This window comes from Vulpes lagopus, chromosome 10 (assembly GCF_018345385.1).
Source record: "Vulpes lagopus strain Blue_001 chromosome 10, ASM1834538v1, whole genome shotgun sequence".
In the NCBI taxonomy this organism is placed as follows: Eukaryota; Metazoa; Chordata; class Mammalia; order Carnivora; family Canidae; genus Vulpes; species Vulpes lagopus.
In genome coordinates this window covers 69,033,336-69,049,566 of record NC_054833.1, presented here as the reverse complement: position 1 = coordinate 69,049,566, position 16,231 = coordinate 69,033,336, and the positions used below count along the sequence as shown (strand labels likewise).

Below are 16,231 nucleotides of genomic sequence, written 5' to 3'. Positions count from 1 at the left end.
CATCCACATGCAGAAGAATGAAACTAGACCATTCTCTTATACCAGACACAAAGATAAACTCAAAATGGATGAAAGATCTTAATGTGAGACAAGATTCCATCAAAATCCTAGAGGAGAACACATGCAACACCCTTTTTGAACTTGGCCACAGCAACTTCTTGCAAGATACATCCATGAAGGCAAGAGAAACAAAAGCAAAAATGAACTATTGGGACTTCATCAAGATAAGAAGCTTTTGCACAGCCAAAGAAACAGTCAACAAAACTAAAAGACAACCTACAGAATGGGAGAAGATATCTGCAAATGACCTATCAGATAAAGAGCTAGCATCCAAGATCTATAAAGAACTTATTAAACTCAACAGCAAAGAAACAAACAATCCACTCATGAAATGGGCAAAAGACATGAACAGAAATCTCACAGAGGAAGACATAGACGTGGCCAACAAGCACATGAGAAAATGCTCCACATCACTTGCCGTCAGGGAGATACAAATCAAAACCACAATGAGATACCACCTCATACCAGTAAGAATGGGGAAAATTAACAAGGCAGGAAATAACAAATGTTGGAGAGGATGTGGGAAAGGGGAACCCTCTTGCACTGTTGGTGGGAATGGGAACTGGTGCAGCCACTCTGGAAAACTGTGTGGACTTTCCTCAAAGAGTTAAAAAGAGATCTGCCCTACGACCCAGCCATTGCACTGCTGGGGATTTACCCCAAAGATACAGATGCAGTGAAATGCCAGGACACCTGCACCCCGATGTTTATAGCAGCAATGTCCACAATAGCCAAACTGTGGAAGGAGCCTTGGTGTCCATCAAAAGATGAATGGATAAAGAAGATGTGGTTTATGTATACAATGGAATATTACTCAGCCATTAGAAACGACAAATACCCACCATTTGCTTCGATGTGGATGGAACTGGAGGGTATTATGCTGAGTGAAATAAATCAATTGGAGAAGGACAAACATTATATGGTCTCATTCATTTGGGGAATATAAAATATAGTCAAAGGGAATAAAGGGAAAAGGAGAAAAAATGAGTGGGAAATATCAGAAAGGGAGACAGAACATGAGAGACTCCTAACTCTGAGAAACGAACAAGGGGTGGTAGAAAGGGAGGTGGGCGGGAGGTGGGGTGACTGGGTGATGGGCACTGAGGGGGGCACTTGATGAGATGAGCACTGGGTGTTATTCTATATGTTGGCAAATTGAACACCAATAAAAAATAAAAATAAAAATAAAAACTATTTTCACAACTAGCTGGAGTGGAATAAGGTGGCCCCCTTTGATGAAACACTTGAGTCTTCAGTTTGCCACAGTCCTCCTCAGGGCTTTTGCTTCCCAATACTGATGCTGAAAGTCAGGGGCCATTTCTCATTGCACTTAAGCTCTCGCCTTTTCCACATGGACCAGAGGCAATAACATACTCTTGTTCCAAGTTACTTAGCTTGTTGCACTTATTTGCACACATGCAGCGGAGCTGCTCCTGGTGCCTGGGCTCAGTTCCCTGCCCCCTGGCAGCACTGCCCCCAGGACCTACCTCGCCCCAGGCCTGAGGTAGCACCCGTAATGACCACCACAGCGTTCCGGAGGTAGGCCCTCATGCGGATCCGTTGCAGCAGCTTGAAGAGGCTAAAGATTCCCACACAGCCAAACAGCAGGGGCAGGATGGCCGTAGAGGTAATAAAGTCCATGATCCTCACCTTCAGCAGACTCTTCCTGAAAGAACCCAAATCAAATAATTTTGTGACAAAACAGAAAAATTCCAGGGACTTGCCAGCCCTCCTCCCTCTAGACTAATAATACAGAGCCCAGAACTCTCTTGTGTGGACTTTAGCTCTTAGCCCAGCACTATCTTTTTAGGCCTGTTTTCTATGCCAACGGCTCAGCACCATTGCTTTCTCTCACTTTGACTGACATGAGCAAACAGCAAAGCCACAGGCCTTGAGATGCCTCTGAGGCGCCCAGCGACCCCAGAACAAACAGAGAGTCATTCAGTGAGGGACCCAGTTACCTATGAGTGTGACAGGAGGCTCGGGTATAACCACACTCACCTGATTCTCCTTCAGAAACCTATTTAGGGAGACCTAAGTACATCCATTATCATTTTCAACCCCATTTGTGAAACTAGAAAACATTTTTTTTAAAAAAGGATAAAGAAAATCATGCCAATCCTTCTGCTCTTCCCTAAGCAGATGGAGGTTTCTGGGTGGGGTGTGCCCTGGATGGTCTCTGTGATGGCCTGTAAATGTCCTCCTGGCCATAGGCCTCACAGTCACCCAACGGGAATTCAGTGCAGAGGGGAGCTGCCCTTTGCCAAGCATAGGCGCAGACTCAGGCTGTAAAGCAGGATGCCCTGCCATGCACTGTGGCGTATTCTCACTTAGCATTCGCCACAGATCCATGATCAACCAGATGAAATCAGAAGTCTACAGGAGCCGTCTATGTGACAGCAGCAGTCAATTCTTAGGATCCATTCCTTCCACGACTGTCCCAAATTCCCTTACTCTCCCAAGCTTCCTGATTCCTTGTCACTCACCCATGCCTCCATTGAACAAGGTAAGCTAAGAGAGGAGGGAGACGAAGGATTAAAAAAAGGTCAAGGATGAGCCAGTGAGGAGCAACACCATGTCTGTCACTTTGAAAAAAAATGCCCTGTAAGGCTATTTGACAAGTGGGCTGAGTCTATTATACAAAAGGCCCTACACCCACAGTCCTCCTCCAGGACTGAGACATCATGAGCATAGTAATCTTGTTCAGGAAGGAAGAGGCTGGAAACCAAAAGCAGAGCTCCTATGAACCAGCCTAAAGCTTTCAACGCTTCATCAGATTAGGAGTAACTATGTCAAATCCTTGCTCATCTGCTGAATGTACCATATCCTCAACTTCCTATATTAAAAAAAAAATTTCTGCTTCCTTTCCAAGACAACATCAACTCTGTGGGTATCACAAAGCCAGAAACCCACTGAACCCCAACAAAGATCCACTTACATGTTGAGCTGCTTTGGTCTTGAACCTTAGAATCAGGGTGAGCTGTACCGATCTAAGTTAAACTGCTTAAGTGCAAAAGGGTTCTGCTCAGATTTGAACTGCCAACTCAACTATTTATTTATTTCATCTACCTTTCTAAATATATCCAATTTCTTGGTCACCATAAAAAATTAACATTCTTAGACCAACGTGTAAAAATGAGTTTCCCACCAATCTCCACTTAATCCACTTCTGAAAAATCCCCAACAACTGTCTGCTAAGTGGTTACATTTCTCTCTCACCCTACATTGTGCCAAGCCTATACTCAGATGAACTGGCAATTAAAGTGGCTTCTAAAGTGCCAAGCTCTTTACCTGGGTACTATTGGCACCACCCCCTGCCCACAAATGGAAGCTAAGGCCAACTGTTCTAGCCTACAGGAAGGGCCGAGTCCCAGGGGAAACATTAGAACTCAAGGACACCTGGGAAGTACTCAGAACTGTGTAGAACAGGTACCAGTACCTCTGCAGTTCTGTGGGTCTGCAGGTACTGCCTTGAGGCCTTCGTAGGACCCACTCTCTGAAGACTGCAGGGTATAGGAGTATTTCCCAGGGGTGGGAGGGTGAATTCTGGGGAACAGGAATGATTGCTAGTTTGTTAGTATAGCTTTAGCAGAAAACTACAGCAATTGATAGAAAACACAGGTAAGGCCCCAAGGTAATTATAGCTCAGAACTTTCATGTAATGAACTTGGGGGGGTAGGGAATTTTCAATCCAGCAGGATGGCTATCTAGGAAGAGCTTTAGCCCACTGCAATCCCAGATCCTTATACCAGGCAGGTCCCAACGTGGATCACCCTGCTTGGCACAGAATCACATGGGGCCCGGCCACTGCCCAGGATGACCAAGGAGGTGAGGAAAGGACTCTGAAGGCACAACAGGCCTCAGTCCCTGGGTGGAGGTGCAGAGCTCCATTAGATCAGCTGGGTGGAAACAGCTCCACACACTCCTCCACAGGCCCCCAGAGACCAGAGCTTTGTGGAACCTGCCTGTTTCAGACCTTCAATCTGGGGCTGAGCCAGAATTCCACTGAAGGCTACAGGGATGTCATGTACTATGCAGCCTATTGCCCCCCCCGTCAAAATTCAGAGGTTGCAGAGACAACAAGGAAAACACTAACTGTAGCCAAGTGACAACAGTGGAGGAGTTAAGGATGAGCCCTTGAACCAGCCTGGCTAGGTTCACATCCTGGCTCAGCCACTAACTTACCAGCCTGGGTGAGGGACCTCCCCACACTGGGCCTTCGTGTCCTCATCTGTAAAATGAGGGCATGTGAGTACCCACCTCACATGTCTGTTATGAGGTCAGATGAATTAATACATGGAAATGTGTGTACAGTCCCTAGAAAAGTGTAAGCACTCAGTAAATGTAGTTGCTATTGGCATCATCATGACCCAGAGAAAAAGTTCCTGGCCCAAGAATTAGTTTCCCAACAGTTAGATTTCTAAAGTTGTCTGAAAGAGTCCCTGGTTTATGAAAACTGGTTTCTTCCAAATGAAGCATAATCATTAAACATAGTTTGCTGGTGTTTAATTTTTATACCTTCATAAACCATTTGGTTGAATTACATTAATAGGAAAAAAAGAAACCCCAACTTTGTCAGAAGGAGTCAGAATCTCAGATGCCACAGTGTATATCAGAAAATGTGGCCACCAGAACAGTCATCGAAGCAAACACAACAAGGAGAGAGTAGACAAGTGCCCAAAGTCCCTGCTCCCCTTTTTTCACACCCAGTGAGGAGCAGGATGAAAACAAACCCACCTAGCAAGGATCCCCCACCCCCACCCCCTGGGGAAGACAATGACAGCTCCCAACAAACTGCATTTTCATGCACCTATTTCCAACACAAGCCAGCAATCTAGGACACGAAGAAAAGAGAGAGATCTACACACCGTCTCGTATACTTCTGGGATTCCTTGCGCACCTGACACAACAGCGCATGCCAGCCTTGGTCTCCTGGCCCTGGGGACCACTTTGCCTGAGGCAAATATGGCACCAGGTTAATGGGATCCATCCTCGGCCCGTGGGCCGGCTTTCTGTGGGGAGAGCGCACATCTGCATTCAGTCTGGCAAGTTGTTAACAGAATCAGAATGCAAAGTAAATTAGAAATCAGCACCAACTGTGCCCAGGTAACTCAGGATGATGATGGTGGGAAAAGACATTCCAGAGCAAGTCGTTTATTTGAGAGTATTATGCTCAGTTTCAGGGTAGGTATTCAGGTCACTTTCCTGACCAGGTGAAACTGGTCATATTGACAATCCCAATTTTCTGGGAGTTTCTCAAAATTCCTAAAGACTTTCCCCTTTTAATCCACTCTACAGTGCACATGGGCATACAGATGGGGTCCTGGGCTGCTAGGCCTCCCCTGTCTCTGAATGCTAGTGGGGCCAGCCCCTCTGTGTCTCAGCTTCAGCAGCGGGATGGCCAAGAAAGCTAAATATGAAGGTAACATAGCCCTATCGTCTTGCTGTGGTATCTGGGGGCATTCTCCAAGCAAACAGACAGGTTCAAAGTGGAAGAAAGGAATTGTGTCCTGACTGGCCACATTTCCAGATTAGAAAATAAATCTCCTATGTAAAAGAAGATCAAGGGGGTCTGTTTTATTGAAAATGGAATATAAGAAGGACTTTACAATGTTTACAAATTTTGCATTTTATGTTGAAATGCTTAACTGCTAGTTTCAGATAGAACTGGGAAGGCAAGATTGATGGTATAAAAAGGCAGTGGGAAAAAAAATTTAGCTCACGATTTCTCTCATTTGGAGATCACTTATACATAGAAAGGACAGCCCAGCATCACTGTGAGCTACAGCAGAAAGTAGGACAAGTGACAAAGAGAGAGTGAGATCAGAAAAGGAAGAAGGTGAGAGAACCCCCCTCAAATAGAAGCCACAGTTCACACGGGGTCTAGAAGTACAAGTGCACTGCCTAACAGAAAAGTGTGCACTCACAGTTGTGTCTACTCTCGTAACTGACAGGGAAGTGACCTGAAGCATGACCTTACACTAGTAAGCCACATCAAGTGGCGTGAAGAAGTTAGAGTTCAGGCATTCACACACAAAGCTTGTCTGCTTGTATTTTCATATACCACAGACTATGGAGCTCTAGACCTAAGTTAAAAGAGGGTAAAGGGTAGAAAAATCCCTTCCTGGGTGAGTGTTACTTCAGTCTGGACAGCCAGAAAGTTCATGGGTTCTCACTGTGATTTTGAAATTCAGCTGTTCCCTATTTCCACTGAGAGGTTCTTTAAAAAGACTTTTGGAACCTCAAACTGGAAATAAGACTATTTCCAAGAAATCAACTCTGAGCAGAAATGTCACTTCAATGTTATTCCATTCCTCATCCTTTAGCTAAAATTCTACATTGCATTTCACAGATGGAATCTGTTCCTAAGATTCCTTTCTTCTCTCAACCAATTACAAAAAATTAAGTAAATGGAACCATCATTAAAAAAAAGGTTATTAGGAATCTACTCAGAACCACAGAAATTAAACCATTAACAGCCACACCCTAAAATCACCAGAGGGTATCTGAAAGCCCTTCACAGTTAAAGAATAAAAGTGATTTCAGGTCTGAAAGGAGCATTAGTCACGAAATAATTTGTCATGTTATGCACAAGAAAATCAGGCTAAAGGGCAGAGTAGAGTTCCAACTGGAAGGCAGGTTGCTGAAATCATGCAGCAAGGAGTGGCTGAGTATCACCAAAAGCAGTTAGGATCCCGTTCCCACAAACCTATGCCTCTTCTTGTATTTCAACTGATGACCAGCTCTATTTAAGAGACCAGCTGGTCTATTAAAGGTGACATAAGCTATGGGTCACGCTTATGACCCATATCTGAAAATACATATCTATTTTCAGAAAGTAAAAGCAGAGTAAAGCTGCTCTTTTTTGGTCTCAGGCGTAGGAGAAGCAGCAGCTAAGGCCGTCTTTGACTGGAAAGAAAGAACAATATCCTACCTCAGATGACAGCTACTTTGCCAGTGGTGGGTCCTGGTGCCAGCGTCTTCTCTGGGCTCTTGACCCGGGGCAGTGTGACTACAACTAGAGGCCAGAGGACACCTGCAGTCAGCAAGCCCTCCCTGGACTGCTGGAACAAGCCACCGACAAGTGGCTTCGAGGGTGTATTTCAGGATGCCTGCCTTAGGGCCCCCAGTTGAAAGGAGTGCAGGCTGGCATTAGGAAAGCTAAAACCCAAAAGCAGTCCTGAAACTGTTTCAGATGGAGCTCCTGAGGGCCCACTCCAGGGAAGAGCAACTACACTGAAGCAAACCCTGCTCTCCAGTGAAACGCTGAGCACACGCTGCAGAGCAGCCCCAGCCAGGGAGGGCGGGAAGAGAGATGCCAGCACAGCTCCAGACCCTGCCGTGCAGGCTCCCCACACAGGAGCTGGGCACCAGAGTCTAGTCGTTTATTGTGGGCCAAAGGCTTAGCTCTGCTTTTAAAGACAGCACTCATGATGTCTACGTAGCACCTTGCCACAAAAGAAACAATTCTGGTTTCTAATGTGCTTTATAGAATGAATTAAGTCTTACTGGAAGATGCAGGGGTGATCTCACCCTCTTTCCTAGGAAACACACAAGTAGCTCTGACAGAAATCAAATGGCACACTCACTGTGACGGTGAAGCAGAAAAAACACTACATTGGCACTTGGGGAGCTGGGTTAGAGTCCACTATATCATGTACTTGCTGTATGGTATGGGAAAATTTACTTATGATCTGCAAATATGTGCCCTGATTTCAAAATGTGGATGATTATTCCAATGACAAGACACAAAGGAAGCATCTCATACATGCTGACATCCTGAACAAACATGCTACTGATTCCTAAACTCACGGAGGAAAGGCAGTTCTGAGAGGATCTGGGAAAGGAACGAAGCATGGCAGCCAAGTGGGTGGCATTAAGGGCAATTCATGTTTAAGCATGTTTGGTAAAAAGACCAAATGTATTACTTTATATTCACATATCAAGTGCCATCTGCTACCAGACTCGGCTAAAACTGGGATGTAAGGCAATGAATGAAGTAGACATGGTTTCTGACCTTGTGGAGCTGACAGCCTACATGGGGAGACTTACAATGAAAAAACACAAAAATTAAATGATTAGAATTGTGATAATGAAAGAAACAATCATGGTAAAACCACATAGAGGTGGCCTGTCTAAGGGACAAACCGTTCCTCAAGCTTTAATCCAAAGTCAAAACAATTCAAACCACTATGCTGGCCACACAACACACAACCTGGCCTAGGGCAGCTACTAGTTTCTGACTCCTGAGTTTTAGATTATTACCTTAAGGTCTTACATATAATAATGAATATGACAGACGAGATACCCATGTAAATGTAAAGTCAAGAATCCAGTATGTTTATGATTTTTAAAAGATGTATTTATTTTATTTTTAGAGAGAGAGTGGGAAGGACAGAGGAAGAGGGAGAGAGAATCCTAAATGGACTTCGGAGCCCATCAAGGGGCTGGATCTCATGACCCTGAGTTGAAACCAAGGGTGGGACACTTAACTGACTGGCGCCCCAGGAATCCAGCGTGTTTAAAAGAAGCTGGTAAGGCCCAAACCAGAGTATCTAATAGTAACTGTGTATGGGTATCAGCTCCAAGAATAAGCAGAAAACATAGTAAACAATATTTGTACTCAAACGTGGGTACAATCACGTACTATATCTCCTATAGTATAAATTCATTCCACAAACATTTACTGAGCACCTACTGTGTGTCAATTTTTCCAGTTTCTGTGGTATAGTGAACGAACAGTAAGTATACTGCTGTGTTCATGGAGATGACATATCAATGGGAGAGACAAACAATAAAAAGGATAAGCAAATAAAATGTACATTAAAAGGGCTCTAGGACAATGGTGGAATAGGAGGAACCAGGAATCTATCTCCCCGCCTACTCAGTAACTGCATTGGCAGAATCTGTCCCCTAGAACTATGTATTTTAGAACTGGGCAGTCTTTTAAAGGCTTGCAAATTCCCAGAAGGCTTGGCTGGGGAGTTGTGGTTAATTTCTGTCAATTTCGGCTATAGGCACAGTAGCAGCAACACAATCTCCACCCTAGGGGAATGCAGCCATGCACCAGATCCTGGAGCAATTTACATATAGCTTGCTAGAATGAGGGTGGGCAAAAAAGGCCTGCCCCTCTGATTATCAGGGATTTGTGCCTGACTGCTTTATAGCTGCTTCTGATCACAGAGGTGCAGACAGAGGTGGGCAGCCAGTGTGGCTGCAGCTCCCTCCATTGTAGCAAGCCTCTCCACCTCTGGATGAGGGGGCCACCAGGGTGTTTATAGGGCTAGCAGCATTTTATCCTCCCTTCATTTTCCTCTTTTTCTCCTTTTGGAAGCCAGTAATTAGAGTAAGACATTCAAAAGCAATTGAATACATGGGGAAAATTAGAAAGTGACTGAATATCCAGGAAAAGGCACATGCTCAGAAAAGACCTGAGAAGACCTTAAATTCAAAGATCGTGCTGATCCTCAGCACAAAGTCAGCCTATAAAAATAAATACTTGAATTAATTAATTAACAAAAGACAGCAAACACTAGGGAACAGAGAAAATCTGATTTCAGAGTTACCATATTATTAGATTAAAATGTCCAGTTTTCAACAAAAAAAGTCAAACAGCATACAAAGAAATAGGAAACTGTCTCATTCAAAGGAAAAAAATAAACAACAGAAACTATCCCTGCAAAAGAACTATAAATTTACCTGAAGAAGATATTAAAACAATCATCTAAAGCTGCTCAAAAAACTAAAGATGTAGAGAACATCAAGCAAATAATGTGTAAAAATAATGGAAATACCAATAATAAGACAAAATCTAAAAAAAAAAAAAAAGGAAAAGGAAATACTGGAGTTGAAAAGAATAACAGAAATGAAAAAGTCACTAGAGCCATTTAAAGGGAATTTAAGCAGGCAGAAGACAGAATCAGTGAACTTGAAGATAGGGCAATGGAAAGCACTGAATCTAAGAAACGGGGAAAAAGACTGAATAAAAGTGAACAGAACATAAGGGACCCATGAGACACATCAAGCCAACCAGCATATACACTGCAGAAGCTTCAAAAACAGAAGAGAGAAAGGGGCAGAGAGAATACTTGAAGTAGTGGCTGAAAACTTCCCAACTCTGCTGAAAGACATGAATATAAACACCCAAAAAACTCAATGAACTCCAGGTAACATGAACTCAAAGAGACCCATATGAAGACATATTATCATCAAACTATCTAAAGGCAAAGACAGAGAACCCTGAAAGTTGGAAAAGTGACTTGTCACACACAAGAGCTCCTCAATAAAATTATCGACACATTTCTCATCACAAACTTTAGAGAATATAACACACACACACACACACACACACACAAAAGAGAATAGAACGCAGTGGGCAATATATTCAAAGTGCTAAAAAAAACAAAAACAAAAAACAAAAAAACACCAAAAAGCTGTCAACCAAAAATCTTGTATCTGGCAAAACTGTCCTTCAAAAGTGAGGGAAAAATTAAGACATTCCCAGATAAACAAAAGCTGAGATAGTTTATCACTACTTTTACTCTGCAAAAAGTATCACAGGCGTCCTCAAGGTGAAATGAAAAGACACTACACAGTACCTCAAAGCCATGCGGAGAAATAAAGATTTCAATAAAGATAAATACATGCAAATTATTATAACAACAGTTTGTAAAACCACTTTCTGTTTTCTACATGATTTAAAAGGCTAATACATCTTTAAAAAATAATTTTTAGTTTAAAAGCTAATATTATTTTAACTTTGGTCTGTAACTCCAAATCTTGTTTCCTACATAACTTAGGAGACTAATGCATTTAAAATTAGTATTAGTTTAGTCTTTGGGGCATGCAATGTATAAAGATGTAATTTTGCAACATCAAAACCAAAGGGATGGGGACAGAGTTGTAAAGTAGAATTTTTGTCTGTTATTGAAGTTAAACTGGTATAAAATCAAATTACAATGTTATAATATTAGGATGTTAAACATAATCCCAATTGTAACCATAAAGAAAATAACTATACAACGTACACAAAAGGAAATGAAAACAGAATCAAACATTTCACTACAAAAAAAAAAAATCAACTAATGTAAAAGACAGTAAAAAAAGAAATGGGGGGGGAGACAGAGAACAAATAGCATAACTGCAGAAGTAAGTCCTTTCTTACCTGTAATTACTTTAAATGTAAATGGATTAAACTCTCCAAAGAACAGAATTTGGCAGAATAGATAAAAATCACATGATTCAACTATATGCTGCCTACAAGAGACTCACTTGAGATCTAAAGACACAAACGGGTTGAAAGTGAAAGGATGGAAAAAGATACCCCACGCAAACAGCAAAAGAGAACAGGGTGGCTACATTAATATCAGATAAAATGGACTTTAAATCTGCTTTTGGTTTTTTAAAGATTTTATTTATTATTTATTTGACAGAGAGAGAGGCAGAGAGGAAGAGTGTATGCACAAGTAGGGGGAGTGGCAGGCAGAGGGAGAGGGAGAAGCAGAACCCTGGGATGTTCTCAAGTACACATAGGACAATTTCCAAGATATACATACATTAGGCCACAAATTTCCAAATTAGTCTCAATATTTAAAAGACAGATATCATATAAACTATCTTCTGTAACCACAACAGGATAAAGCTGAAAATCAGTAACAAGAGATATTAGAAAATACTTAGTGATAAATAAAAACAAAAACATAATATATTAAACTAAAATATACAACAAAAGAGTGGTAAGGGGGAAATTCATAACTATAAATATGCACATTATAAAACAAGAAAGACTTCAATGACCTAACTCTACAATTTAAAAATACTAGAAAAAGAACAACTAAAGTCAAAGCCAGCAGAAGAAAGGAAATAATAAAGATTAAAGCAGAGATAAATGAAACAGAAAATAGAGAAATCATTGAAACCAAAAGTTGATGCTTTGAAAAGATCAACAAAATTGACAAACCTTTACCTAGATGTACTAAAAAGAAAGAAAAGACTCAACTTACTAAGATCAGAAAAGAAAGTGATGACATTACTACTGATTCTACAGAAATAAAAAGATTACAAGAGAGTACTATGAACATTATACACCAACAAACTGAATAACCTGGATGAAATGGACATATCCTAGAAACATAAAACCTACCAAAACTCAATCACTAAGAAATAGAATATCCGAATAGACCAATAACTACTAAAGAGACTGAATCTATAATAAAAAAATGTCAAGAAAGAAAAATCCTTTCTTTCCCAGGGGTGCCTGGGTGGCTCAGCACATGATCTCAGGGTCATGAGATTAAGCCCATGTCAAACTCTGTGCTGAGTGTGGAGCCTGATTAAGATTCTCTCTCTCAGTCTGACCCTCTATGCCACTTCAAGTACACTCTCTATCTCTTTCTCTCTCTCTCTAAAAAAAGGAAAAACAAGTCTCAGGTCCAATGGCTTTATTGGTGCATTCTACCAAACATTTAAAGAACTAACACTAGTCCTTAAACTTTTCCGAAAAATTGTAAAGAACACTTCCTAACTTATTCAATGAGATCAGCACTGCCCTGATACCAAGGGGAAAAAAGAAAAAACACCATGAAGAAAAAAAAACAAAAACATAAACAAATACAGACCAACATCCCTTTTGAAAATTGATGTAAAAATCCCCCCCAAAATATTAACAAATTCAACTCAGCAGCATATTAAAAAAAATTATACACCATGACCAAATGGGATATGTCCCTGAAATCCAAAAATAGTTCAACAAATGAAAATTGATCATTGTAATATGCCACATCAGCTAGAGGAATAAAACCATGTAACCATCTCAACTGATGCGGAAAAAGCACTTGACAAAATTTAACACCCGTTTCATGATAAACACACCTAACAAAATAGTAATAGAAGGAAACTGCCTCAAATTAATAAAAACTACATATGAAAAACCCACAGCGAACCTCATACTCAACTGTAAAAGACTGAAAACTTTTCTTCTAAGACCAAGAACAAAAATAAATAAATAAATGAGACCAAGAACAAAGCATGGGTGTCAACTTCCCCACACAGTATTGGAATGAGGCAAGAAATAAAAGGCATCTAAATTGGAAAGGAGGAGGTAAAATTATCCGTTTGCAGACGGTATGATCTTACATAGGAAACCCTACACAAAAATGTGTGAGGATAAATAAATATAGCAAAGTAGCAAAATACAAAGTCCACACACACAAATCAGTTGGTATTTCTACATGCAAACAATGACCAACTGAGAAGGAAATTACAAAAACAATTCTATTTAAGATACAGCTGAAAAAATTAAATACTTAATAATTTTTTTAAAGATTTTATTTATTTATTCATGAGAGACACAGAGAGAGAGAGGCACAGACACAGGCAGAGGGAGAAGCAGGCTTCATGCAGGGAGCCCGATGTGGGACTCGATCCTGGAACTCCAGGATCATGCCCTGAGCCTAAGGCAGACAGACGCCCAACTGCTGAGCCACCCAGGCATCCCTAAATACTTAATAACTTAACCAAGAAGGTAAAGACTTGTAAAATGAAAACTACCAAATATTCCTAAAAGAAATTCAACAAGACATAAATGGAATATATCCCATATTCATGGAACAGAACACTTAATATTATTAAAATATCAACACTACCCAAAGTGCTCTACAGATTCAATGCAATTCCTATCAAAATCCCAGAGATATTTTACAGAAATAAAAGAATTCTTCCTTAAAATTAATACGGAATCTCAAATGTCTCCTAATAGCCAAAACAATCTTGAGAAAGAACAAAGCTGGACGACTTCTATTTCCCAATTTCAAAACTTACTACAAAGCTACAGTAACCAAAAGTGTGTGGTTTGGGCATAAAGATAGACATATAGACCAGTGGAATACAGCAGCAAGTCCAGAAATAAACCCTTCCACATATGGTCAAATGATCTCTGACAAGGGTACCAAGATCATTCAGTGGGGGAAGGGATGGTCCTTTCAACAGACAGTGCTGGCAAAACTGGATATCCACATGCAAAAGAGCAAAGTTGGACCCTTCCCTTATACAAAAGTTAACTCAAAATGAAACAAGAACCTAAATGTAAAGACCTAAAACAATAAAACTCTTTGAAGAAAACATAGGGCAAAAGCTTCACAATGTTGGATTTGGCAATGATTTCTAGGATCAACTCCAAAGGCAAAAGCAACAAAAGAAAAACTAGATAAACTGAACTTCATGAAAATTTTAAACTTTTTCTCATTAAAAGACACTATCCACAGAATAAAAAGGCAACCTACGGGAGAAACTGTTTTCAAACTATATACCTATTAAGGGATCAATATCCAGATTATAGAGAACTCATACAATGCAAAACAAATCAAAACAAAAACAAACAACCCTATTCAAAAATGTCCAAAGACTTGAATAGATATTTCTCAATAGGAGATATACAAATGGCCAATAAAGTACATGAAAAGATGCTCAATATCACTACCTAATGCAAATGAAAACTATGAGATACTACTTCATATCCATTAGGATGACTACTACAAAAAAAAAAAAAAAACAGAAAATAACAACTGTTGGGGAGGATGTAGAGAAGTTGAAACCCTTGAGGACTGTGGGTGGGAATGTAAAATGGTAGAGATGCTGATAAAACAGTATAAAATTTTGTCAAAAAATTAGAAGCAGAATTATCATATGATCCAGTGATTCCACTTGTGGATATATACTCCAAAAAATTGAAAACAGGCCCTCAAAGAGAGATGTGTGCACCCATGTTCATCAAAGCATTATTCACCAGAGATAAAACATGGAAGCAACCAAAGTGTCCATCAACCAATGAACAGATAAACAAAATATAGTATATATACAATGGAATATTATTCAGCCTTTAAAACAAAGGAAATTCTGCAATATGCTACAACATGGATGAACCTTGCACACATTATGGTAAGTGAAATAAGCCAGTTACAAAAGGACAATCACTTTATAATTCCACTTCTATGAGATACTTGGAGCAGTCAAAAACTTAAAGCCAAAAAGTAGAATGGCAGTTGCTAGAGGCTGGGGTGGAAGCAGGAAAGGATGGGAGTTAAGTTTTAATGGGTACAGAGTTTCAGTTTTGCAAGATAAAGAGTTTTGGAGATAGGCAGTAGTGATGGTGGGTGGCACAACAATACGAATGTATCTAATACTGCTAAGCTGTACACTTAAAAAGTAGAGGGTTTAGCTGTCTCAATCTGTGGAGTGTGCAACTGTTGATCTCAAGGGTTTTGAGTTCCAGCCCCATGTTGGGTGTTGAGATCACTTAAAAATAAAATCCTTTAAAAAAAGATGGTGAACTTTATTATGTGTATTTTATCACAATTAAAAAGAAAGAAAAAGAAGTATGTCATTCACAAAGAATTAAACACTAAATGTTGCCCAACTTCAAGTAGGCTCATGGTTGAAATCAGATTATCTTAAATTTTAACAAATGACTCGGTTTCCTCATGGATTTAGATAAATCATCTGCCCCTGTCTACTATCTCTCTTAGACAATTTGCCTTACAGTAATTCATTTAGGATGATGCTTCCTCTGAATTCCAAGTTATTTTTAGAATTGAAAAACATTATTGTGAAATTTAACTAAGAAATGCCCTTTATTCTGAAGCAGTTTTTACAATGCTTATTATACTTAAAACTTGTAGTGCCCTGACTTTTATGCCAGAAAACATAAAGGAAGAAATTTCACAAACTGAAAGGGCAAAAGGAGAAGGAAAGCATAATAACCTGAGAGGGGTTTTCCATAGCCAACTTCTAAGCTTTCATTTAAAAATAGCCTAGCGAGTGCCCTATCACTTTATTTTCAGTGTCCTAGCAAACTGCTCCATGAGCATAGCTATGTCTCCTCAGGACAGACCCATGGCAGGGAGCCAACCAAACTATTTCAACCTCAGATTTCCCACTTTTCTCCAAGCATATTTTCCCCCTTATTTCTCTCTGAGACTTTTCGGTCTTCAAAAATATATATTTGGCAAATTCCAGAGTCTATATGAAAAGAAAAAACAGGGACCCCTTGGTGGCTCAGTGGTTGATCTGCCTTTGGTTCAGGGCATGATCCTGGGGTCCCAGGATGGAGCCCCATATATCAGGCTCCCTGCACGGAGCTTGCTTTTCCCTCTTCCTATGTCTCTGCCTCTCTGTC

At 40.5% G+C, this 16,231-nt stretch overlaps 1 protein-coding gene across 3 annotated transcripts in view; it reads right to left on the bottom strand.

Annotated features, from left to right (window-relative positions):
• Positions 1–16,231, bottom strand: part of DHRS7B (dehydrogenase/reductase 7B) — a 56,283-nt gene that overhangs the window by 16,817 nt on the left and 23,235 nt on the right. For 2 of the 3 annotated variants that reach the window (XM_041772635.1, XM_041772637.1), the window contains one exon: positions 1,548–1,726. In XM_041772635.1, coding sequence (XP_041628569.1) covers positions 1,548–1,726 — 179 coding nt within the window. Of the gene's footprint in view, positions 1–1,547; positions 1,727–6,994; positions 7,331–16,231 lie in introns of those variants that run through there. The other variant, XM_041772636.1, reaches the window with a different exon arrangement.